This window comes from Microtus pennsylvanicus, chromosome 11 (assembly GCF_037038515.1).
Source record: "Microtus pennsylvanicus isolate mMicPen1 chromosome 11, mMicPen1.hap1, whole genome shotgun sequence".
Taxonomy (NCBI): Eukaryota; Metazoa; Chordata; class Mammalia; order Rodentia; family Cricetidae; genus Microtus; species Microtus pennsylvanicus.
The window spans coordinates 34,386,801-34,412,338 of NC_134589.1; the positions used below are offsets into that span (position 1 = coordinate 34,386,801).

Below are 25,538 nucleotides of genomic sequence, written 5' to 3' on the forward strand. Positions count from 1 at the left end.
TCTCAAATACTGGGATTAGAGGGATGGGGCATCACATCTGGCAATATTTTCCTTTTAATGGAATCAATAACTAGGTATCAAACCTTTTTTTCACTTTTATTATTCATCTAACTACATGGAACTCCTGAAATAAAAGTTACAGTTAGTGTGAATTTCAGTACTTATGTTTGTTAAATGAATAAACTTTGAAATAAAGTTTTGATGACATTATTCTCCATAATTTAAGTCACAATATCGAATATCTCAAACTACCTTAAAATCACTGTATCATTTTGTCGGTTCAGGTATCCTTCATTTGCAAGTAAGTCCAAACGGAAAAATCTATTATAGCCCCAGCATTCTCCAACTTCAAAGTCAGACGCAAATTCTCGAATGATATTTTTGGTAGGATCGTTGCAGGACTGATGAACCATTTCTACACGATATTCATACCTAAAATACAGACACCATTAGTACAGTCAGCAAAGTAAAAATAAGTATCAATACAAAAAAATAAAATTGTTATTCCAGCTGAACTCTTTTCAAAAATGATATCATTTACAGAAACAGAAGTATTTCAGATGGGTCACTGCCTTAGCTGGGCTTACTATCACTGTGATTAAACATTGTAACAAAAGCAATTTGGGGAGCAAAGAGTTTATTTTTTTTTTATTTTTTATTTTTATTTTTTTTTTACCACACCTCTTCAAAGGAGAAAGAGTTTATTTATAGGCTTACAGTTCTATGTTACCATTCATCACTGAAGGCAGTCAGGACAGAAACCTGGAGGGAAACCTCTATAAGGAAAAACTATTCTACTCTCTCCTTAAAGAAATTTTCACTGGGCGGTGGTGGCACACACCTTTAATCCCAGCACTCAGGTGGCAGAGGCAGGCAGATCTCTGGGAGTTCGAGGCCAGCCTGGTATATAAGAGCTAGTTCCAGGACAGGCTCCAAAGCTACAGAGAAACCCTATCTCAAAAAAACAAAAAAGAAAAAAGAAAGAAATTCTCAGCAAAATATGGTGGTCCACACCTGCAATCTCAGCACCTGGGAGATGAAAGCAGAAATATAGAAATATCCAGGAGTTCAAGGCATCCTTGGCTATATCAAGTTTAACACCCTCGCTTTAAAACAACAAGAACAAAAGATGGGAAAACTGAGATGGGGAGGACCTTCTTCCCTAAAACAGAAGTTACTGTGTCCTAGTTAGTGTTACTATTGCTATGATGAAGCCCCGTGACCAAAAATAAGTTGGGGAGAAAGGGTTTATATGGCTTGCACTTCTACACAGTAGTCCATCACTGAAGGAAGTTCAGACAGGAATCCAAGTAGGGCTGGAACCTGGAGGGAGGAGCTGATGCAGAGGCATCATATTAGGGGGAGCTGCTTACTCGCTTGCTCCTCATGATTTCTCAGCCTGCTTTCTTATAGAACCCACAATGAGCTGGGCCCTTCCCAACAATCACTAATCGCCCTACAGGCTTGCCTACATCCCAATCTTATGAAGGCATTTTTTCAATTGAGGCTTTTAACTCTAGTGTCAACTTGACATAAAACTAGCTAGCACACTCAGTAAATACTATATGAAAACAAACCCCAAAATGTCTCATGTAGAAAATTTTCACTTTAGTATTACATACATGTATATGTTCACACACACCCTGAGAAAGAGATTAAGGCTTGAAAAAGTGATGAAGTGTTTCCACAGACCCTACGGAACACTCATCTACTAGACTGCTGTGTAGATTGTTATACAATGATTCATGTTTTTATTCTACATTTTGGGAGTTAAACTACCCCACTGCTAACCTTGAACTGCAAAATTAAACGTCATTTCAACATTTAATGAAGAGGATTGAGAACCCAATATGCTTCCTGAAGCATTAAATAAATTAATAAATCGTATTTATCAAAATAGAAGACTCACATCAAACTATGTAGACAGTGTCCAACTAGCACACACATGCAAATTCCAATCTTCTCTGAACACAGTACTATGAACATATAACATTATCAATAATAAGGTACTACTATTTCTAAAACAATGTGAATGTTAGAAAACTCCTGAAATGGACATTGGAGGTGTAGTGCAGTAATAGAGTCCTAAATCCTGGACTAAATCTCTTGTTTGAAATAAATAAATGAATTAAAGTGCTAACATCTGTTTAGTCAGTGATAATAGCATCAAGCTGAATCCAGTACCAAAGACAATAAAAATGTTAAAATATAGACAGAAAAAAATCAAAGACAAATAAATCCCCTTAGGACTTAGAACTTGGAATTTTAAATTTTAAAAATTCAAATTTAAGACTCAAAACATAAATTTCCCAAAAGCAAGAAATAAGAGGCAGAGCCAGGCAAAGTGGTATATGTTTTTAATCCCAGGACTGAGAACTGAACCCACTGACGTGTACGGTTTTTGTTTTTTTTTTTTTTTTTTAAGCTCTGACGATTTTACTAGTGTTTAGAAGAAAAATCCCAGAGCAAGCAAGCTGTAAATCTCAGCAGCTATCCGGAGGTGGAGAATGGAGAAGGAAAAACAGAAAAAGCCATTGTTGTTTAAGCAGGCTAGGAAGACAGGCACAAGGTGGAGAGAAGCATTAGGAAAAGAATAAGGCAATGCCAGACATATTAGAGAAACATGCTTGGAGCAGAGACAGGAAGAAAAGGAAGTCAGGCTTCCCTAAGTAATTCAGAAGACTGAGTGATCCCAGACACTGGATACTGGAGGGTAGTTTTGCTTTGATTGTGACTTGGCCCTGAATTTTCTCTCTTGAAGTAAGAAAGTATTCATTTATTTTACTGAAGCCTACGGCTGAGAAACTTTTGAGTTTTTAAAAAGGTTGGATTTTAAGAGATTGGCTATTTTAAAGCGACTGAAGTTTTAATGTGTTTGAATTTATAAAGACTGTAGGACTTTAAAGTTATGTTTTTAATGTGAGATCTTGAGGATAAATAAGGAAGGGCTGTGGCTTAATAATGATGTGCTTGTTTGTGTATCAAGATGACAAGGGGTCAGTTGTATTGGTTGGTTTTGTGTCAACTTGTCTCAAGCTAGTCATCAGAAAAACAAGAGCTTCAACTGAAAAAAATGCTTCGGTAAGATTCAGCTGTAAGGCATTTTCTTAATCAATGGAGGAAGGTCCAGCCCATTGTAGGTGGTGCCAATTCTGGGGCTGGTGGTCCTGGATTCTATAACAAAGAAAGCTAAGCAAGCCAGTAAGCAGCATCACTCCCATGACCTCTGCATCAGTGCCTGCCTCCAGATTCCTACCCTGCTTGAGTTCCTGTCCTGACTTCCTTTCGTACTTAACATCAACGTAGTTCATTAAAGGGAAGTGTAAGTTGAATAAACCCTTTCCTCCCCAATTTGCTTTGTGGTCATGGTGTTTCATTGCAGCAATAGAAAGAAACTCTAAGTAAGACATGAAGCATGTAACTTTGTATTAAAGTAGTTAATTAAACTGCTTACCTGCCAGGGCAGTGGGGACACATGTTTTTAGCACTTGGGAGACAGAGGCAGGCAGATCTGTGAGTTCAAGGCCAGTCTGGTGTACAGAGTGAGTTCCAGGACAGCCATAGCTACAAAGAAACAGTGTCTCAAACACTCCTGCCCACCCCCACACTCCCACCCCCCACGCAAAAAAAAAAAACCAAAAACAAACAACAACAAAAAACCCACTTACTTGGAAGTTTCAGGTAAGCCAGCCGATAGCTCCAAAAATACAGATAAGTAGTAGCCTCGTACAACTCCATTTCCATCCTAAAACAAGAGGTTATGCAAAACAAAAGAGACATCAATTCCAATATACAAATTTAAAGCAAAGATGAAGACTACAAACCAACATCTGATAATTGGGTTGAGTTCTAACCTTAAAAACTAACAAAAAATTTAAAAACCTAGATGTTTGTCCATATCAATTTTAATTTTTTTGTTTTGTTTTGTTTTTGTTTTTCGAGACAGGGTTTCTCTGTGGTTTTGGAGCCTGTCCTGGAACTAGCTCTCGTAGACCAGGCTGGTCTCGAACTCACAGAGATCCGCATGCCTCTGCCTCCCGAGTGCTGGGATTAAAGGCGTGCGCCACCACCACCCGGCTCAATTTTAAAATTTTATACATTAACTTAACCTTAAAAGTAATCTACCTTTTAAAATTTGTAGTTTAATACTTGTTTGATGAATTTGTACCACTTTAACCTTTCACTATCATTCCCATTTTGTTACATCTGTTAAGGAGACTTTATGTTGAAATACTGTATAAAGGGCTGGAGAGATGGCTCAGTGGTTAAGAGGATTGCCTGCTCTTCCAGAGGTCCTGAGCTCGATTCCCAGCAACCACATGGTGGTATTTAATTTTATTGGTATTTAATTTTTATTTCATTTAAATTTAATTTAAAATTCAACCGTCGGTTAAATCCAATCAACATTTTTTTTTAATGTTTTTTAGTACCTGTGATTTTCTTTTGGGGTGCTGGGTATTGCATGGCAGATAATTACTCTGCAACTGAGCCACAAGACAACTCTAAGTTATCTTTTTTTCCTTTTCATAATCTTTAAAGAACTTTTCATTCCCAGCACCTACATAGTGGTTGACCACTAGCTGTAACTCTAGTTCCAAAGTATCCAACATCCTCTTAACCAGGTACCATTGTGATGCACCTACATACAAGCAAGCAAACACTCAAACATACAAAATAAAATAAAGAAATTAAAATAAAATGTAGCTAGGCAACATGGTAGTACAAGCCTTTAAACCCAGCACTTGGGAGACAGAGGTAGGTGGATCTCTGAATTGAGGCCAGCGTGGTCTACAGAGAGAGTTCCAGGACAGCCCGGGCTACACAGGGGAAAAAAATTTAAACTTTTTTTTTAAATTTTTTTTTTATTTTAAATGTATGAAGGTTTTGCCTACATATATATCTGTGTACCACATGTGTGCCTGGTGCCCTTGGAAGCCAGAAGAGGGCGAAAGATCCCTTCAAACTGTAGTCACAGATGGTGTGGGCTACCACATGGGTGCAGGGAGTCACACTGTAGTCACAGATGGTATGACTACCACATGGGTGCAGGGAGTCACACTGTAGTCACAGATGGTGTGGGCTACCACATGGGTGCAGGGAGTCACACTATAGTCACAGATGGTATGACTACCACATGGGTGCAGGGAGTCACACTGTAGTCACAGATGGTATGACTACCACATGGGTGCAGGGAGTCACACTATAGTCACAGATGGTGTGGGCTACCACATGGGTGCAGGGAGTCACACTGTAGTCACAGATGGTATGACTACCACATGGGTGCAGGGAGTCACACTATAGTCACAGATGGTATGACTACCACATGGGTGCAGGGAGTCACACTATAGTCACAGATGGTGTGGGCTACCACATGGGTGCAGGGAGTCACACTGTAGTCACAGATGGTATGACTACCACATGGGTGCAGGGAGTCACACTATAGTCACAGATGGTATGACTACCACATGGGTGCAGGGAGTCACACTATAGTCACAGATGGTATGACTACCACATGGGTGCAGGGAGTCACACTGTAGTCACAGATGGTATGACTACCACATGGGTGCAGGGAGTCACACTGTAGTCACAGATGGTATGGGCTACCACATGGGTGCAGGGAGTCACACTATAGTCACAGATGGTATGACTACCACATGGGTGCAGGGAGTCACACTGTAGTCACAGATGGTATGACTACCACATGGGTGCAGGGAGTCACACTGTAGTCACAGATGGTATGGGCTACCACATGGGTGCAGGGAGTCACACTATAGTCACAGATGGTATGACTACCACATGGGTGCAGGGAGTCACACTGTAGTCACAGATGGTATGACTACCACATGGGTGCAGGGAGTCACACTATAGTCACAGATGGTATGACTACCACATGGGTGCAGGGAGTCACACTATAGTCACAGATGGTATGACTACCACATGGGTGCAGGGAGTCACACTGTAGTCACAGATGGTATGACTACCACATGGGTGCAGGGAGTCACACTGTAGTCACAGATGGTATGGGCTACCACATGGGTGCAGGGAGTCACACTATAGTCACAGATGGTATGACTACCACATGGGTGCAGGGAGTCACACTGTAGTCACAGATGGTGTGGGCTACCACATGGGTGCAGGGAGTCACACTATAGTCACAGATCACATGGGTGCAGGGAGTCACACTATAGTCACAGATGGTGTGGGCTACCACATGGGTGCCGGGAGTCACACTATAGTCACAGATGGTATGACTACCACATGGGTGCAGGGAGTCACACTGTAGTCACAGATCACATGGGTGCAGGGAGTCACACTATAGTCACAGATGGTATGACTACCACATGGGTGCAGGGAGTCACACTATAGTCACAGATGGTGTGGGCTACCACATGGGTGCAGGGAGTCACACTGTAGTCACAGATGGTGTGGGCTACCACATGGGTGCAGGGAGTCACACTGTAGTCACAGATGGTATGACTACCACATGGGTGCAGGGAGTCACACTGTAGTCACAGATGGTATGACTACCACATGGGTGCAGGGAGTCACACTGTAGTCACAGATGGTGTGGGCTACCACATGGGTGCAGGGAGTCACACTGTAGTCACAGATGGTGTGACTACCACATGGGTGCAGGGAGTCACACTATAGTCACAGATGGTATGACTACCACATGGGTGCAGGGAGTCACACTGTAGTCACAGATGGTATGACTACCACATGGGTGCAGGGAGTCACACTATAGTCACAGATGGTATGACTACCACATGGGTGCAGGGAGTCACACTATAGTCACAGATGGTGTGGGCTACCACATGGGTGCAGGGAGTCACACTATAGTCACAGATGGTGTGGGCTACCACATGGGTGCAGGGAGTCACACTATAGTCACAGATGGTGTGGGCTACCACATGGGTGCAGGGAGTCACACTATAGTCACAGATGGTATGACTACCACATGGGTGCAGGGAGTCACACTGTAGTCACAGATGGTGTGGGCTACCACATGGGTGCAGGGAGTCACACTATAGTCACAGATGGTATGACTACCACATGGGTGCAGGGAGTCACACTATAGTCACAGATGGTATGACTACCACATGGGTGCAGGGAGTCACACTGTAGTCACAGATGGTATGACTACCACATGGGTGCAGGGAGTCACACTATAGTCACAGATGGTGTGGGCTACCACATGGGTGCAGGGAGTCACACTATAGTCACAGATGGTGTGGGCTACCACATGGGTGCAGGGAGTCACACTATAGTCACAGATGGTGTGGGCTACCACATGGGTGCAGGGAGTCACACTATAGTCACAGATGGTATGACTACCACATGGGTGCAGGGAGTCACACTATAGTCACAGATGGTATGACTACCACATGGGTGCAGGGAGTCACACTGTAGTCACAGATGGTATGACTACCACATGGGTGCAGGGAGTCACACTATAGTCACAGATCACATGGGTGCAGGGAGTCACACTGTAGTCACAGATGGTATGACTACCACATGGGTGCAGGGAGTCACACTGTAGTCACAGATGGTGTGGGCTACCACATGGGTGCAGGGAGTCACACTATAGTCACAGATGGTGTGGGCTACCACATGGGTGCAGGGAGTCACACTATAGTCACAGATGGTGTGGGCTACCACATGGGTGCAGGGAGTCACACTATAGTCACAGATGGTGTGGGCTACCACATGGGTGCAGGGAGTCACACTATAGTCACAGATGGTGTGGGCTACCACATGGGTGCAGGGAGTCACACTATAGTCACAGATGGTGTGGGCTACCACATGGGTGCAGGGAGTCACACTATAGTCACAGATGGTGTGGGCTACCACATGGGTGCAGGGAGTCACACTATAGTCACAGATGGTGTGGGCTACCACATGGGTGCAGGGAGTCACACTATAGTCACAGATGGTGTGGGCTACCACATGGGTGCCGGGAGTCACACTATAGTCACAGATGGTATGACTACCACATGGGTGCAGGGAGTCACACTATAGTCACAGATGGTGTGGGCTACCACATGGGTGCCGGGAGTCACACTATAGTCACAGATGGTGTGGGCTACCACATGGGTCCCGGGAGTCAACAGCACTCTTTTAACTGCTGACCCATCTCTCTAGTCCCTAAAACTGTCTTCCACACATATTTATCTCATTATAAACTAGAAATAAAATTTAGTGATGTTGGAGCTTATGTATTCATATTTAACACACTTTGTACATATTTAGTAATAAATGGCATAAACAGAAAATTGCCAATTTCCATACTCCTCTATTAAGTAAACTAGTATACTTAAAGCAAATCTCAAAATTAAGTTGAAAATTTAGAAATATAAAAAACTTACTGGGTAAACTTTTAACCTCCAACAAAGTCCTGAAACTTGAAGAGGTGGGCTGTAAACAGGATCCGCTCTCTGGCGCAAAGTGCTAAAAAGAAAGAAAACCAACCAAATTCCAACATCAAAACTGTTGTGAAATGGCAGCAAGCAAAACCAAAAAGCAGCTACATACCTTAAAATAATATGTAAAATACTGAACAACAGAAGGTGACTGAACAAGTCAGACTCTCTAAATAAGCCTGGAGGAACTTACATATACACTAATGATACCGAAACATTTAGCAGTATCTTTTACTTCGTAATTAAAACCCAACAAAAACTCAAAAATTGCCATTTAAGGGAAAACAGAGTACCACTAAGTATTCCAAATTTAATTCTGCTTCAGTAAGCATTCTTTACAAAACATGGGAGAATAACTTAATGGTACAGCATGTGTTTAGCATGTGCAGTCTTAGCTCAATATTAAGCACCAAAAATTATTAAACAAACGAAACAGATAATTTCTGTATAGCATATTTTTTTTAATGGAGAAATAAGAATGCGTGTCAACCCTTAATATTTGTAGGGGAAATTCAGCAAGATTTTTAGCTACAAAACTACACCATTAAAAACAGACAAAATGAGCTGAGGAGGCAACTCAGTTAAGGCCTTCCGCAAGCACAAGTACTTAAATCAATCCCCACAAACTAAGTTAAAAGCTGCTAGGAATGGTCGCTTGCACTGGCAATGTCCAAATTGTGAAAATGGAGGCAGATGCATCCGAGTCTTGATGGTCTGCCAGCCTAATGCATTTGGGAAGACTCCAGGACATTTATTGTTCTTTCAGAATATCTAAGTGCAGTTTCTAGCACCTGTATTAAGTAGTTTATAACAGTTCCAAGGACTCTGGCACCCTTTCCGGGACTCCTTGAAAACTGCACTCACACTTGTATATACTCACAGACAGACACATACACAGAATTTAAAAACAAAAAGGATGGGTAGCACCTAAGGATGTCTTCTGACCTCCACACATGAAGCCATACAAGCATATACTAAACACACATACCACCACCACCCATCCCCACCACAGGGGAAAAACAGATGGCACAAGTATGGCTTTTTAGTTACCAGCACACCTATTCCCAGTGTTTCTCAAAGATCTCATATTTTAAGTTCCCTTTTTTGTCCTGTCCTTGAAGTCTCTTATAGTCTTTGTGATTTCATATATTTACTTCTAGACCAGTACGATGGTACATTCCTTTAATTCCAATCTGGTCTACATAGGAAGTTCCAAGGTTAGCTGGGTATATAGTGAAATCCTGTCTATAAAGTTCCAGGACAGCCAGGGCTGTTACACCTAGAAACTCTGTAACAAAATATTCCTTTGCAACTGGAGAGATAACTCAGCAGTTAGGAACACTTGCTGCTCTACCGGAGAACTCAAGTTCAATTCCCAGCACAGCAGCTCTAATTCCAGGAGAGCTGATGGTTTCTTCTGGCATCCGTGGCACCAAGTATCCACATGGTGCACATACACAAACAAAGGCAAAACACCCATACACATAAAACAAAGTAAAATTTAAAAATATATTTATAAAGCTGGCAAGGGTGGCACACACCTTTTATCATAGTCTTCAAGATGTAAAGGAAGGCAGATTTCTGAGTTCTAGGCAAGCCTGGTCTACAGAATAAAATGCAGGCAACCAGGGCTACACAGAGAAACCCCATCTCAAAAAAACAAACTTTAAAGATCTAACAAAGAGCCTGGCAGTACTGTCACATGCAGCAGAGGCAGGCGGATCTCTGTGAACTCAAGGCCAGCCTAACCTACAAGAGCTAGGTCCAGGACAGACTCCAAAGCTACAGAAAAACCCTGTCTCGAAAAACCAAAAGAAATCGAACAAGGAGGTCATCAAGTAGAAAAATGTATTCCCAACTTCATGCACAGCCATTGAAGATACTCTATGAAATTACCTTCAGGTTATATGTTATAATGTATACATGAAACAGAAATACATTTTGCTTTAGATTGAATCTTACATAACCAAGATATCTCATTATCTATATGCATTTTTCTCCCTGTTTTTCTCTTTGTAGTCCTGACTGTCCTGGAACTTGTTCTGTAGACCAGACTACCCTCAGACTTAGAGATCTGACTGCCCCTTCCTCCAGAGTATAGGGACTGAAGGTGTGCATCACCACATGCAGTTCTATGTGCAAACATTTTAAACTCTGAAATCCAAACATGTCTTCCCTCTGAGATAAGAAATGAAGCCCAGCATGGGCTCTCCAGACCAGCTCTGCTTCTAACAGGAAACTTTAGTCTGGGACCTCATTAGCTCATTCTTACCACATAAGACCACTTGTCTCTTACTTCTGCACACAAATACACAAGAAAAACCCAGAATTCTTAAAACCTCTTACCTGAAATTCTCTAATACAAATGTAGCTGAATCGTAAGATGGTACCAATTCACTAAAAAGAACAAAAGGAAAAAAAAAGATCAATGACCTTAATTTACAATTTACATTTAGTTAAAAAATAAAGTAAAAAAAAAAAAAGCTTTGTTTATGGTGGCTAACACCTTTAATCCCAGCACTCAGGAGGTAGAGGCAGTGGACCTCTGTGAGTTCGAGGCCAGCCTGGTCTATAGAGTAAGTTCCAGGATAGGCTCCAAAGCTACAGAGAAACCCTGTCTCGAAAATAAAAATGAAATAAAATAAAAATTTTTTAAAAAGTAAGTTCCTTGGAATTATCTTGAAAACTTGACAGTACCTATAAAATATTTCAAAATCTTGATTAAACAGAGCATTAAATCAAAGCAATTCATAAACCATAACGAGTTTCTAATTAGAATGAAAATACAACAAATATTTACTTCAAGCTTATTTACTAGCAAATACCCCCTATACATTTTGGTTATTTTGTTGGAACCCTCAAGCATGTCAGGCAATAACTCTATCAACTCTATCACTGAGCTATGGCTATAGCGTTCCTACACTTTTATTATAAGATTAGAATATATAATTGAGGGGATAACTGATATGGGTTAGCACAGTAAGACATTCTTGGAAAGGTAGGATGACATCAATTAGTCTAAATTCCATATAATCTTCTCTAAAAAGAACTAACCTGTAAACATAGGATGAGCGAGAGGATAATATATCTTGCAGTCAACTACCCTGAGACCATGTGGATAGTTTGTGGCACTGTCATTAAAACATCATTTCACATAAAATTGTAATATATACAACATTATAATATGTTGCCATAAGTTTGGTATGATTATAAATTGAACAAAATAGACTGAAAATCATTTTCACCATACCTTCAGATAAGACTATATCTACATTAATTTGTGATTTGCCAGAACATGTTTAGTACAAATAAAAAAAAAATCTAAAATTTATCAAAAGTTGATAAGGCAATCATGCATGCAGCTCTTAGAAGGTAAAGGTAGCAGCAGAAATCTAGCCTCAGTTAAATAGCAAGTTTGAGGTTAGCCTAGGTTATATAAGGCCCTATCCCAAAAACAATAAAAGAGGAAATTATCTATATATCACATATTTTCCAGAGCAAGAAGATGTACTTTGTCCTATGAGTGTTATCCATAGTATCTATCCAAATTGACCTTCTTAAGCACTCCTATAAAATCCCTAGGCAGCTGTTGGCACTTCTTAGAAGGCACACATGCCAGCCACATCTCTATGGATCTGTGCCTGATGATTCCTGCCTACTCCTTCATAAGAAGTCAAATATGCAGAGGCCTGCTCTAATGTTTCCCAATTATGTATTCTATCACTCAACATATAAAACCTCAATTAGTGAGACCAATGCAATTAGTACCTGGAAAATTTTTTAAAAGACCATAAACTTAATGAGAACTCTAAAGGGATCATCTCAAAAACAGTTTTCAAATTTCAACCTAAAGAATTGTTTTTGGCTATCACCCAAAATAATATATAATCATATGTTGGTCATTTTACCAACCAATTCACTATATCCCCGAAAATGTAAACACTTTAACTATCCTGTTGTCTGATCTATATGCTGTTTCTTTTGCTATGTGCTTATTCCATTGACATGTGTTGTCTTTGCTGTGAGCCAGATTCAGAGCACAAAAAATTCATTTATTTGAAGACTGAGATATTTCTCTATGTCTTAATGGTTTCTATTGCTGTAATAAACACCATGACCAAGAGCAACTTGGGAAAGAGTTTTATTGAGCTTACAATTTTACTCCATCTCTGAGGAAAATCAAGGCAGCAAACTCAGGGCAGGAACCTGGAAGGCAGCACTAACACAGAGGCCATGGAGAGTGCTGCTTATTGCCTTGCTCCCCATGGCTCACTCAGCTTGCTCTTAGACCACCAAGACGACCTGCCAAGGGGTGGCACCACCCAGTAGCCAAGACTCTCTCACATCAATTATTAACCAAGAAAATGTCCTAAAGAGGCCAATGACAAAGAAAAATTTTCTCAACTTAACTCCCACTTCCCAGCTATATCTACATTTGTGTCCTGTTGCCAGAAACCCACCAGCACAGAACATGTGTATTTTCTGAATACACAAAGTTCCACACACAAGTAGTGTAAAGGATTAGTGCTATGGAACTTCAGTAAAGACAGGTTGCACAGCATAGAGCATAGATCCTTGATCCTAGGATCTCTGTCTCAGCACTGCTTTAGCTTTTCATCAGTTCCCTTATCTGTCCTCCTGAAATGACTCTGGTCCTTATAAACAGATTCACACCATAGGAGTGTCAATTCATCTGTTTTCACAGAGTATGGGAAAGTAGCCTCAAACTATCTCTATCCTGGCAATCTGCAAGTAACATACCTTTAAATGTTTAGATCACTAACTTTATCAGATCACCACGAACAAAGGGAGAGGGGACCCAAAAAGGGCTGCATAAAATCTAGTTTCCCTTCCCAACTTGACCATCCCTCCCAGATATCTAAACCTGACTATAGACTGACAATCTCCTCTATCTTTATGTCCTCTCTGAGGATACCTAAGCTGTTTTCTCATTACAATGCCCGATAATAAACGCTTTAAATTCTGGCTGAAATCACTTCCTTGTCTAAACAAGGTAAAATTTTCATTCATATACACATAGAACATTCTTTTATGAGTTTTGTTTTTCTGATAGAGTTTCACATAGCCCAGGATAATCAATCATCCTGTTTCAGTCTCCCAAGTGCTGAGATTTTAAGAGTGTGCACCACTACACTCTATAAAGTATTAAAAGAAAAACAAACAAAAACAAACAAAAGAACTAAAGCGTCACGACTAGCCGGCCTCATGACAAGGCTCTTCCAGGGCAGATGCAGTGTCATGCAGCAATTTCCTCCAAGACTGAGATATTACATCTCCCAGGAAAGTGCCGTAAAACAGAGTAAATAATTCCAAATAGCTTCAGGAAGTCCCTGTAACTGACCAGATTCACTAGGCCTCTTCCTTCCAAGAGTAAACAACAGAACCTGGAGAGTCACTCTTCCTGGAGATCAGCAGAGCTGCCTGGAAGAGGTTCAGAGAAAAAAAGCACCGGGAAAGGACACTGCTCCCTTGAGATTGGCATCAAAAGTAGCTATGAACCATCTGATATGGGGCAGGGAACTCAACTAGGGTCATGTGGATGAAATTCTGCTCTCTTTACCGTTCAGCCATCTCTCTCTTCCCCTGCAACCCTGACAGGGTTTCCTCTGTGTAGCTTTTGACTATCCTGGAACTCACTCTGTAGACCAGACTGTCCCCGAACTCACAGAGGTCCGACTGCTTCTGCCTCCTGAATGCTGGGATTAAAGGTGTGTGCCACCACCGGACAATTTTTAAGAGAATCCCAAATGATGGTTATGCTGATAAGAACCAGTTAGTTGGGAAATGATGTTGCACACCTTTAATCCCAGCACTCAGGAGGCAGAAGATGGATCTCTGTTGAGTTTGAGGACAGCTTGGTCTACAGAGTGAGTTTCAGGACAGCCAAGGCTACAGCAAAAACAAAAACAAACAAAAAAAACCCCACTAATCTAAACTAGGTGTAGTGCACGAACTTAATCCTAGCACCCAAGAGGCAGAGGGAGACTAGCCTGCTCTATACAGCAAATTCTAGACCTGTGAAGACTACAAAATAAAACCTTGTCTCTGGGGTAATAAAAATTCATTTTTAATAGTTTAATGACACAGTGTGACTCTACATATGGTGTTGAAAGGAATTTGAAGAATTGGCCCAAACTGAAAAATCAAAAAAGGTACCAAGATTGCAAACTTTTTCTTTTTTTGTTTTTTGTTTGTTTTTTTAAATTTATTTATTTATTAAGGATTTCTGCCTCCTCCCCCCACCACCTCCCATTTCCTTCCCCCTATCAAGTCCCCCTCCCTCATCAGCTAGAAGAGCAATCAGGGTTCCCTGACCTGTGGGAAGTCCAAGGACCGCCCACCTCCATCCAGGTTTAGTAAGGTAAGCATCCAAACTGCCTAGGCTCCCCCAAAGTCAGTACGTGCAGTAGGATCAAAAACCTATTGCCATTGTTCTTGAGTTCTCAGTAGTCCTCATTGTCCACTATGTTCAGCAAGTCTGGTTTTATCTCATGCTTTTTTGTTTGTTTTTGAGACAGGGCTTCTCTGTGTAACAAACAGTCCTGGCTGTCCTAGAACTCACTTTGTATTCTAGACTGGCCTTGGACTAACAGAGATCTGTCTGCCTCTGCCTCCTAAGTACTAGGATTAAAGGCGTGCCCCACCACCAACCAGCTGCAAGCTTTTCCTATTAATTGCTTCCTTCCACTTCTCTTAAAATCTGGAGATACTAAGTCACCTTTATAACTTTTTGGTATCCTATCTGATTTTAAGTTTTGATTAATAAGATACACATTAATTTAAAAGGCAAATAAAGCCGGGCGGTGGTGGCGCACGCCTTTAATCCCAGCACTCAGGAGGCAGAGGCAGGCGGATCTCTGTGAGTTCGAGGCCAGCCAGGTCTACAAGAGCTAGTTCCAGGACAGGAACCAAAAAAGCTACGGAGAAACCCTGTCTCGAAAAAATTAAAAAAAAAAAAAGGCAAATAAAGGATGACTAGGGCCTTCAAGGGGGCACAGCAGTAAAGGCCCTTACTGCCAAACCAGACCCTCAGAATTCAATTCCTTAGATCAAAGCTGTCCTCTGGCCCTCAAGAGCACCACAGCACTAAGAAACCACTTCCTAACCCACATGCAAAGGAAAGACAGGAAATATAGACACCCGTGAAGTCAGTAAGATAGTTGTTTTCTATGGAAAATGGAGCTTTAATTAAAGAAACATTCTAATTCCCTCTCAGTTTCCCTTTACAACCAAAAGTGTGACGCCATCAGTGTCTTAAAAGTTATGCTCTTCTTTCCACCAAGTAGATTCCGGTAAACCAGTTCAGGACATGAAGTAAAATAAAAGAGCCTTTTCCCACTGGGACATCTCAGAGGCCTTTCGTTTTGAGATCGGATTTATGAGTTTACCAGATTATATCACTGTAATTATTAAAGGTAGTACCTTTAAAGGAGATGGTTAGCTAGTAATGTTAGCACACACCTGTAACCCCAACACTTAGGAGGTGGACATAGGAGAATCAGAAGTTCAAGTCCAGCCTCAGTTACTTAGTGAGTTTAATTAAGACTACCCTTGGCTATATGAGACTATTTCTTAATGAGTTGAGAAAAACAGTTTATTCGGTATCTCTTGAAGCCACTTCTATTCTCCAGGATATTTTCTCATGTTTCCTTAATAAATCTATATTTGATCTGTTTAATAAAAAGAAAGGAAAATGAAAGGAAAAGAAAAAAATAGCTTATTCAAGTGCATACCTTTATATATTCAAACTTAAAATGGAAATAAAATTTTAAAACTGTTATACCTGGTAAAGTCTGGTGGAACAGGTGTAGTAACAAAAGATGCCATGGGTTTTCGGTGAACTTGCTGAAACATCATTAGGATCTCTGAGCTCTTAGATATCAGCTCGCTCTTACTGCAAGACCGCAACTGTGGGAGGAAAAAAACAGTATCTCAACCAACAAAAATATTCTTCAATGGCACTTCAAAATTTTCTAATGGGTCAGGTGTAGAAGCCTGTACCTTTAATCCCAGAATTTGGGATACAAAGGAAGAAGAATTGTTTGAGTTTTATGCCAAACTGGTCCACACAGCAGTTCCAGGCCAGTCTGGGTCTACATATCAAGATCCAGGTCAGCCAAGCCTACACAGTAAAACCTTCCCCCAAATAAATAAGAGAATTTTAATTAAGAAAAATTGAGGCCAGGTGTGGTGGTACATACCTTTAATCTTATTCCTTGGAAGATAGAGACAAGCAGATATCTGTGAATTCAAGGCTAGCCTAGTCTACATAGTCAGTTTCAGAGCAGCCAGGAAACTAAAGACAGTTGAGAAGAATTAGCCTCTCCAAGGGATGAGCCCTCTAAATGGCTTTTCAATACAAAGTTCAGTCCTGAAGTCATACACACAAACAACAAAAATGTATTCAACAGAGTGTGTTTTTATATAACAAAGAAAAAGGAGTTACCAATATGGGGAAGCTTGGTAGTAGAAGGGAAGAGACATGAGAGAGGATGGAAATGGAAGAAACAAAGGAAAAGAGGCAAGTGATTATATTTAATTATAATATAAATAATTATATTTTAATTAAAATATATTAAAAATAACATTAAAAACAGTGAATAATTACAAAGCTAATCTGGTTATTTAGTGAAAAAATTAAATTAAGAATAAAATAGTCAGGCCTTGGTGGTGCATGCCTTTAATTCTTGCACTCAGGAAGCAGATGCAGGCAGATCTCTGTGCCAACCTGATCTACAAAAGTGAGTTCCAGGACAGCCAAGACTGTTACACAGAGAAACCCTGTCTTGAAAATCCAAAAAAGAAAAAGAAAATAATAACTTTCAGGAGCAGGGATGTAACTGGGCTGGTAATAGTTCTTGCCTAGCATGCAAGGAGCCCTAGGTTTAACCAGAGCTGAGCAGAAACTGAGTCTGTTAGCACACACTTGGGAGGTAAAGGATTAGAAATTCAATGATATCCTACAGTTCTATGAGGAAACTGAGATCAGTCTGTGCTTACATGAGACTCTACCTAAAAATAAATATAATAGGAACTAGAGAGTTGGTTCTGTGTTTAAGAGCATTCGGTCTGGCAGAGGACCCAGGTTCAGTTCCCAACACCAACAAGGTGGTTCACAATTTTCTATAGCTCCAGTTACAGGAGATCTGGCACTCTCTTCTGGCTTCCTTGGTACCAGGCACACACGTGGTACATACACAAGCAGAAATTATCACATACATATAAAATAAATTTAAAGAAAAAATTTAAATTGCAAAGTGGGTTTGAAAAATTAAACTGCAGACTCTAGGCTTCTTTGCAATTTAGCAACTAAATCATTAAATTTATGGGATTTTTAATAAAATCTCTCCTATTTTAGGGTTAAGTAAAAAGCAACTGCGAATATATTTTCACAGATACAGTTAAACTACTTTATATATTAATGAGCAGATACTCCTTTAACAACAAGCATTTCTAATTAAATGTGGCCTCTAGAAATGCTAATGTCATACACATATATCACACACCAATCTTATCAGTTCTTAAAATATTAAAGTCAGAGATAAAGAATGAGAAATGTGGGCTGGAGAGCTAGATAGATGGCTCAGAGGTTAAGAACAATGACTCTTCTTCCAGAGGTCATGAGTTCAATTCCCAGCAACCATATGGTAGCTCACAACCATCTATAATGAAATCTAGCCTGCAGGGGACCAAACTAGGCCTCTGAATGTGGGTGGCAGTTGTGTACCTTGGTCTTTCTGTGGGGTTGCTGGCAGCGTGACCAGGATCTATGCCTGGTGCAAGAACTAGTTTTTTAAAGCCAATACCCTTGATGCAACGAGGAAGGGCTTGGTCCAGCTTCAACTTGGTATGCCAAGCTTTGACTCCCCGTGGGAGGCCTTACCCTCTCTGAATAGAGAAGGTAGGGGGAAATGTGGTTGATATATAAAATGAATTGAGAAAAAAAAAAGACTATGGATTTTGAATTCAGAAAAACCAGTCTGAAGTTCTAGCACTTTACACTACAATTTGGAATAGTATCACCACTGCTTGTTTCAACTGGCTTTTTATAAAGACCATGAGGCAGCTTTGAAAAACTATGTATTATTGGCCAGGCAGTGTGGCGCACACCTTTAATCCCAGCACCCGGGTGGCAGAGGCAGGAGGATCTCTGTGAGTTTAAGGCCAGCCTGTTCTACAGAGTGAGTTCCAATACAGCTATCGCTGTCTCAAAAAAAGAACAACAACAACAAAAAAAAAAAAACACAACAACAACACCTATGTATTATTATGGACTGAACTGTATCTTTTATCATCTACAATTTTATATGATGTGGGCCCAAACCTCTAGTCCTCAATTATATATGAAGATGAGCTGATTAAGCTAAAATGAGCAACCAGAGCTCACAAATATTTCTGTGAGACCTCAGAGAAAACAAAACCCAATAGTGCTTTGGTCTTGAACTGCCTGAATCTAGAATTATGAGAAGATTTCTGTTGTTCAAGATCCCATTCAGTGGGATTCTGTCATTCCAGCTATAGCAAACAAATACAACTTTAAAGTTCTCTATGGATGATATTCAATTTACTCAAAGGGGCAGGTACTACAGAATGTCACCAACCTATAGAGATACTGGAGGTGACAAAACACTTAAGAGGTGAAGCCTGGGCCTAGAGAGATGGCTCAGGCACTGGCTACCTTCCAAAGGACCTGGGTTCAGTTCCCAGCACCTACATGGCAGTTCACTACTCTAACCCCAATCCCAGGGGATCTGGCATTCTCACAGGCATACAAGCAGGCAAAACCCCAAAGTACATAAAGCAAGAAAGAAAGAAGGAAGGAAGGAAAGAAGGAAAGGGTGAAGCCCAATGGATCAAGGTTAGACCATATCTTGAAGGGCATATTGGAACTCTGGCCACTTTCTTCATTCCCATTGCAAGTTAAACGTGTTTCTTGCACCATGATGTACATACTGCCTTTCTATGACTTCCAAAGCAACAGAGGCACTGGTCCAGGACCCTCTGAAACAGTGTGAAAATAGGCCTTTCTTTCTCTTAGTTTGTCCAAGTAACAGAAAGTTAACATAACTCTAGCTGAGATAAACAAGAAAGAGTTATAAAAACTTAACAAAAGGGGGCTGGAGAGATGGCTCAGCGGTTAAGAGCACTGGCTGCTCTTCCAGAGGTCCTGAGTTCAATTCCCAGCAACCACATGGTGGCTCACAACCATCTGTAATGAGATCTGGTGCCTCTTCTGGCCTGCAGGCATACATGGAGGCAGAACATTCATTGTATACTTAATAAATAAATAAAATTTAAAAAAAAACAAAAGAAAGAAAATAAAATTATAGGCCAAAGATTTAAAGAGAACTTAACAAATATGGACGGCAAGTAAATATAAGAAAATATTCTCAACACCATCAATCACAGGCAAATAGAAATTACAAGGGGATCATGAGAGGGCGAGCCTTCTGTGCTATTCGGCAAGTTCCAGGATACCATGGGCTTAGGTATGTATCAAGATACCGTCTCAAACAAACAAACTAACAAGAATGAGAGTACTGAGAAGAAAATAAGAGTACTAAATACTAGGCAAACTGTCAATCAAGTATAACGACAAAATAAAAATGTTTTCAGACATGCAATAAAAGGTTCATTCTGATTAGCTATCCTGGGAAGCTACTGGAAGTGCAAAACCAAAGCAAATGAATAAACCAAGTCTATAGTAGCCACAGAAACCAAGAAATATTCAACACAAGAAAAGAAGAAAGTTTCCATTAAAGAGACCCCTGGGGGGCAGCTGCATAACAGGTACACAGAAAAACACAAGCATTTCTATCTAGGCCAGTGAGGTGGCTCACTAGTAGAAGTGCTTACCACTCTTACCCGAGTTCAACTATCAGAACCATGTGAACAATCAAATATACACCTACCACATACACATACATACACATATACATACACACACACACACCTTTAAAACACAAGCATTAGAAAAAAACAAATTTGCGTAAAGTAAACGTAACAGTATTTATGAGATATGTTTTATTTACTCTGCTATGCTTAACTGACCCCAATAAATTTGATGAGGCAAGAATTTTTGCCATTTTGTTCACTGGTATATCCCAAACATCTAAAATGGGGCTGGAGAGTCATCTCAGCAGTTAAAAAGTGCATACTGCTCTTGCAGAAGTACAAAGTAAAGTTCTCAGCACCCGCACTGGGTGGATCACAACCACCTATAAATACAGCAGGGGATCTGACGCTCCCTTCTGGCCTCCACAGGCACCAGCACTCACATGCATATACCCACACATGTATTTAAAATATTTTTCAAATCTGGGGCTGGAGAGATGGCTCAGAAGTTAAGAGCATTGCCTACTCTTCCAAAGGTCCTGAGTTCAATTCCCAGCAATCACATGGTGGCTCACAACCATCTGTAATGAGGTCTGGTGCCTTCTTCTGGCCTGCAGTCACACACACAGAATATTATATACATAATAAATAAATAAATATTTTAAAAAATATATTTTTCAAATCTAAAGCCATACCTATTATCTAAACACAACAGGTATTTTCTCAATGCTAAGTTTAAGGGAAAAATCAAAACATTTAGGTAAATGGCAATAATCATCTATCTTAAAGCTATCATTTAAGTCATATGGAAAAATTTTACCTTTTATAAATTTGCAAATGTCTGTGGGCTATTCCCAACAAAAAGCAATTCTAGCCAGGCATGGTAGTGGTACATACTTTTAATTCCCAGCATTCAGGAGGCAGAGGCAAGCAGATATCTGAGTTTGGAGCCAGTATGGTGTACATAGAAAGTTCCAAGTCTTTAAAAAAAAAAAAAAAACACTTCTATTTTCCTATTTTGACATATTATAAACCTTATCTAGAAAGCTTAACAATCAGATAATACCTTCTCTACAAAAAAAAAAAAAAATTCCACTACAGCACACAATCTTTTGATGCCATAGTTTCTATCTCCTCCTTTCCCATTACTCCAGCAAAAGGTCTGGGGGAATTTTTTTTTTCCAAGACAGGGTTCTATAAACCAGGCTGATCTCAAACTCTCAGAAACCCGCCTGCCTCTGCCTTCCAAATCCTGGGATTAATGGTGTGTGCCACCACCATCCGGATGAGGGGAATATTTTAAAATAGAGCACAGTATCTTACCCTTGTGTATTAGTTACTTTTCGAATGCTGTCATAAAACACCATGACCAAGGAAACTTAGAAACGGAGGGTTTCCTTTGGGGTTTATAGTTCCAGAGAGAGAACAGTTCATCACCAACACGACAGGCAAGCATGACAGCAAGAAGGCCTGGCAATTAGAGCTAGAAGCTGAGGGCTGGGCACTCACATCTCCAATCACAAACAGGAAGCAGACAGAGCAAACACAGGTAAGAGTGAGGGGTTGGTAGAAGCCTTTAAACTTCAAAGTCCAGGGGCTGGAGAGATGGCTCAGCGGTTAAGAGCATTGCCTGCTCTTCCAAAGGTCCTGAGTTCAATTCCCAGCAACCACATGGTGGCTCACAACCATCTGTAATGAGGTCTGGTGCCTTCTACCGGCCTGTAGGCATACACACAGATAGAATATTATATACAAAATAAATAAATAAATAAATAAATAAATAAATAAATAAATAAATAAATAAATATTTTAAATAAAATAAACTTCAAAGTCCACCATAAGTCATACATTTAATCCAGTAAGGACACACCTCCTAAGCCTCCCCAAACAGCACTACCAACCATGGACTAATTCAAATGCCTAACGATATGAGACATCTCATTCAGTTCACCATACCTTGTGATCAAATCCCTCAGAAAACAAAGGCAGGTGTGCCAAAAGTCTGAGGCCATCTTAAGCCACGGTATGATATCAATGAATCAATGAATCAACAAATGAAGATAGATGGATGAATACATACATAAGTAGATAGGGAGATAGACAGAATAGGAATAAAGAAAAGATAAATAAGCCGGGCGGTGGTGGCGCACGCCTTTAATCCCAGCACTTGGGAGGTAGAGGCAGGCGGATCTCTGTGAGTTCGAGACCAGCCTGGTCTACAGAGCTAGTTCCAGGACAGGCTCCAAAGCCACAGAGAAACCCTGTCTCGAAAAACCAAAAAAAAAAAAAAAAAAAAAAAAAAGATAAATACATATTATTTTTTGAGATGAAGTCTAGGTACTTACTTTGTGACTAGGATGGGCTCAAAAGTTATATATAGTATAGGCTGGAATCAGACTCATGGTCCTTTTATCTCAGCCTCCCGGAGATTACAGTTGTATAATCCATGCTCAGCAAAGACTATTTATTTCATTCTATTTAATATTTAATGCTCACTCAGCGGCACATAAACAAATGTATTTCATCACCTGATGCTCTACCTCCTGAAGTAAAGATTCCAACAGCTCTGTTTCTTGAGTAAGAGATGTCTTCTGACCTGTTTAAAAGAGCAAAAAACAACATTCAGGTTGACTACAGACTTAAGGAGATAGTGTCCTATGAACATACTCAGTTAAAAGAGATCCACTGCAGGGCTGGAGAGATGGCTCAGTGGTTAAGAGCATTGCCTGCTCTTCCAAAGGTCCTGAGTTCAATTCCCGGCAACCACATGGTGGCTCACAACCATCTGTAATGAGGTCTGGTGCCCTCTTCTGGCCTGCAGACATACACACAGACAGAATATTGTATGCATAATAAATAAATAAATAAATATTTTAAAAAAAAAGAGAGATCCACTGCAATGAGCAAAACTTCATTACTTACCCCACTAACTTTCCTAGAGCTTAAGAGGCTGAATATAATTGTCTTTTAGTTTTTGAGAAAGGATTTCTCTATGGAGCCCCAGCTGTCCTGGAACTCAAATCTGTAGACCAGGCTGGCCTTGAACTCACAGAGATCCACCAGCCTCTGTCTCCCAAGTGCTAGGATTAAAGGTGTGCACCACCACCACCCCGCAAAATGTATTATTTTTAAAGGGTAGCTGTGAAAAAGAACATTAAAGGTAACCCTATTTTCAGGCAAAATTCAATTTAGGACTACAAAATTTATCTTAAAAGTTTACAGGCCTGGGGCTAAAGTTCGGCAGAGCGCTTGCCTGGCATACACAAAGCTTTAGGTTAATGCTCATCTGGGTGTAAACCTGGTATGGGGAAATTTTTAATTTCAGAAGCACTCAGGAGATGGAGACAAAAGGATCAAGAATTCAAGGTCATCAGCAGGTAGTACACACCTTTGATCCCAGAACTCAGGAGGCAGAGGCAGGTTTGAGGCCAGCTTGATCTACAGATTAAGTTCCAAGATAGCCAAGGATATACACACACATACATACACATACACACATATACACACACACACACACACACACACACACACACACACACACACAAAACTGTCTCAAAAGAAAAAAGAATGCAAGGTCACACTTGGCTACATAGCCACTTTGAGGCCAACCTGAGCTATGTGAGACACTGGCTAAAATTAAATAGTAAGAAAGAAGAAATGTACAGTGACAGTCTTAGGTTGAATCTGTAGTATCCCAAAATGAATAAATATAAACATAACTCTGAGACTGTGCTTTTAATAGAACTAGATGCTCCTTTGGGCAGACACAATAACAACTTCAATCAGTTAGTCTCAAATTTCTTCCCAAAATTTAACTTTAACTTAAAAGAGGGATATAGTTAGTAAACATGTAAGATGCTTATCATTAAATTATAACAAAAGTCTGTCTTTTAAGAAAAAAGGGTAGTTGGGCAGTGGTGGCACACACTTTTGATCCCAGCACGCAGGAGGCAGAGGTAGGCAGATCTCTGTGAATATGAAGTCAGCCTGGTCTATGGAGAAGTCCTGGGACAACCAGGGATACACAGAGAAACCCTGACTTGGGAGGAAAAAAGGCAAAGTCATCCCATCCCATAAACCTAGATAAAGAAAAACCACAAAGTAGAATAACTTTTCATGATAAAAAAAAAAGTAATTCAAAAGCTGGGCAATGTTGATGCACACCTCCAATCCCAGCACTTGGAGGCAGAAGCAGGAGGATCTCTAAGTTTGAGGCCAGCCTGGTCTACTGAGCAACTATTCAGGACAGTCAGGGCTACATAGAGAAACCCTGTCTCGAAAAAAACAAAACAAAATAAAACAAAAAATAATTTAAAAAACCACACAAAGGCAAAGCCAATTATTTAACTGGAAAAGAACCCTAATTCAAGAATTTGTTCAATTATGACATCAAGAGACCTTGGAGCTGGCTCAATGAGTAAAGTACTAGCTCCAGGAGCATTAGGACCTGGCAAAGACAGCAGTATGTGCCTGTAACTCCAGGACTGGAGGGTGAAGGGAACAAGGAGATCCCTGGGAACTCAGTGATCAGTCAGGACACCCAAAACATCCCAGGCTCACTGATGGATATAAATACAGTCCCAAAACATTAAGGTGGAGAAACTGGAGAAAGAGCTCAATGGTTAAGAGTATGTGCTGCTCTTGGAGAGGACCAAGGTTGGTTCCTAACACCCTTGTCAGGGCAGTTCATAACTAGCAACTCCAGCTCCGGGTGGGGGTAATCAAATGCCCTCTTCTGGATTCTTTGGGCACCGGCATTAACATGTACAAATATCCACACAAAATTAAAAATAAATAAATCTTCTTTAAAAAGTTAAAAATAGTAAAAAGGGGTTGGGAAGGATACTCCAAACTTTAACCTTTATCCACTACATGTGCACACACAAAGTTCTGTGTTTACACACACATACATATACCACAAATACACACATATATTTCTTAACTAAATTTTAAAAACCTAAACTGCTGATATACTTGATTTTTAGTTGATTAAAGAGGAAAACTTATAAACAAAAGGCAATGCTACATGCAAGCATGCATTTGGTAATTATTCAAAATCATATTAAAAGTCAAAAATACTTTAAGTGGCTTATTTGCCTTAATATTATTATAATTTAACCAAACAGGCATAGTGGTGCTTTTAATCCTAGCACTCAGGAGACAGGGAGTAGTGGATCTCATCTCTGAGTTTGAAGCCAGCCTGATCTTCATAGTGAATTCCAGAACAGCCAGAAACTAGTAAGACCTTGTCTCCAAGAAAAA

General features: G+C 40.3%; 1 protein-coding gene across 5 annotated transcripts in view; it reads right to left on the reverse strand.

Annotated features, from left to right (window-relative positions):
* The window catches only part of Trim37 (tripartite motif containing 37), a 123,650-nt gene that overhangs the window by 78,193 nt on the left and 19,919 nt on the right, over positions 1-25,538 (reverse strand). For 3 of the 5 annotated variants that reach the window (XR_012912317.1, XM_075991200.1, XM_075991202.1), the window contains exons 8-13: positions 22,805-22,872; positions 16,225-16,349; positions 10,767-10,817; positions 8,367-8,448; positions 3,669-3,745; positions 253-432 (exon numbers count right to left, since the gene is read on the reverse strand). Coding sequence is in view for 4 of the 5 variants with exons in the window: in XM_075991200.1 (XP_075847315.1) it covers positions 253-432; positions 3,669-3,745; positions 8,367-8,448; positions 10,767-10,817; positions 16,225-16,349; positions 22,805-22,872 (583 nt within the window). In the remaining variant the exon portion in view is untranslated. The remainder of the gene's footprint in view (positions 1-252; positions 433-3,668; positions 3,746-8,366; positions 8,449-10,766; positions 10,818-16,224; positions 16,350-22,804; positions 22,873-25,538) is intronic. The other 2 variants (XM_075991201.1, XM_075991204.1) reach the window with 1 other exon arrangement.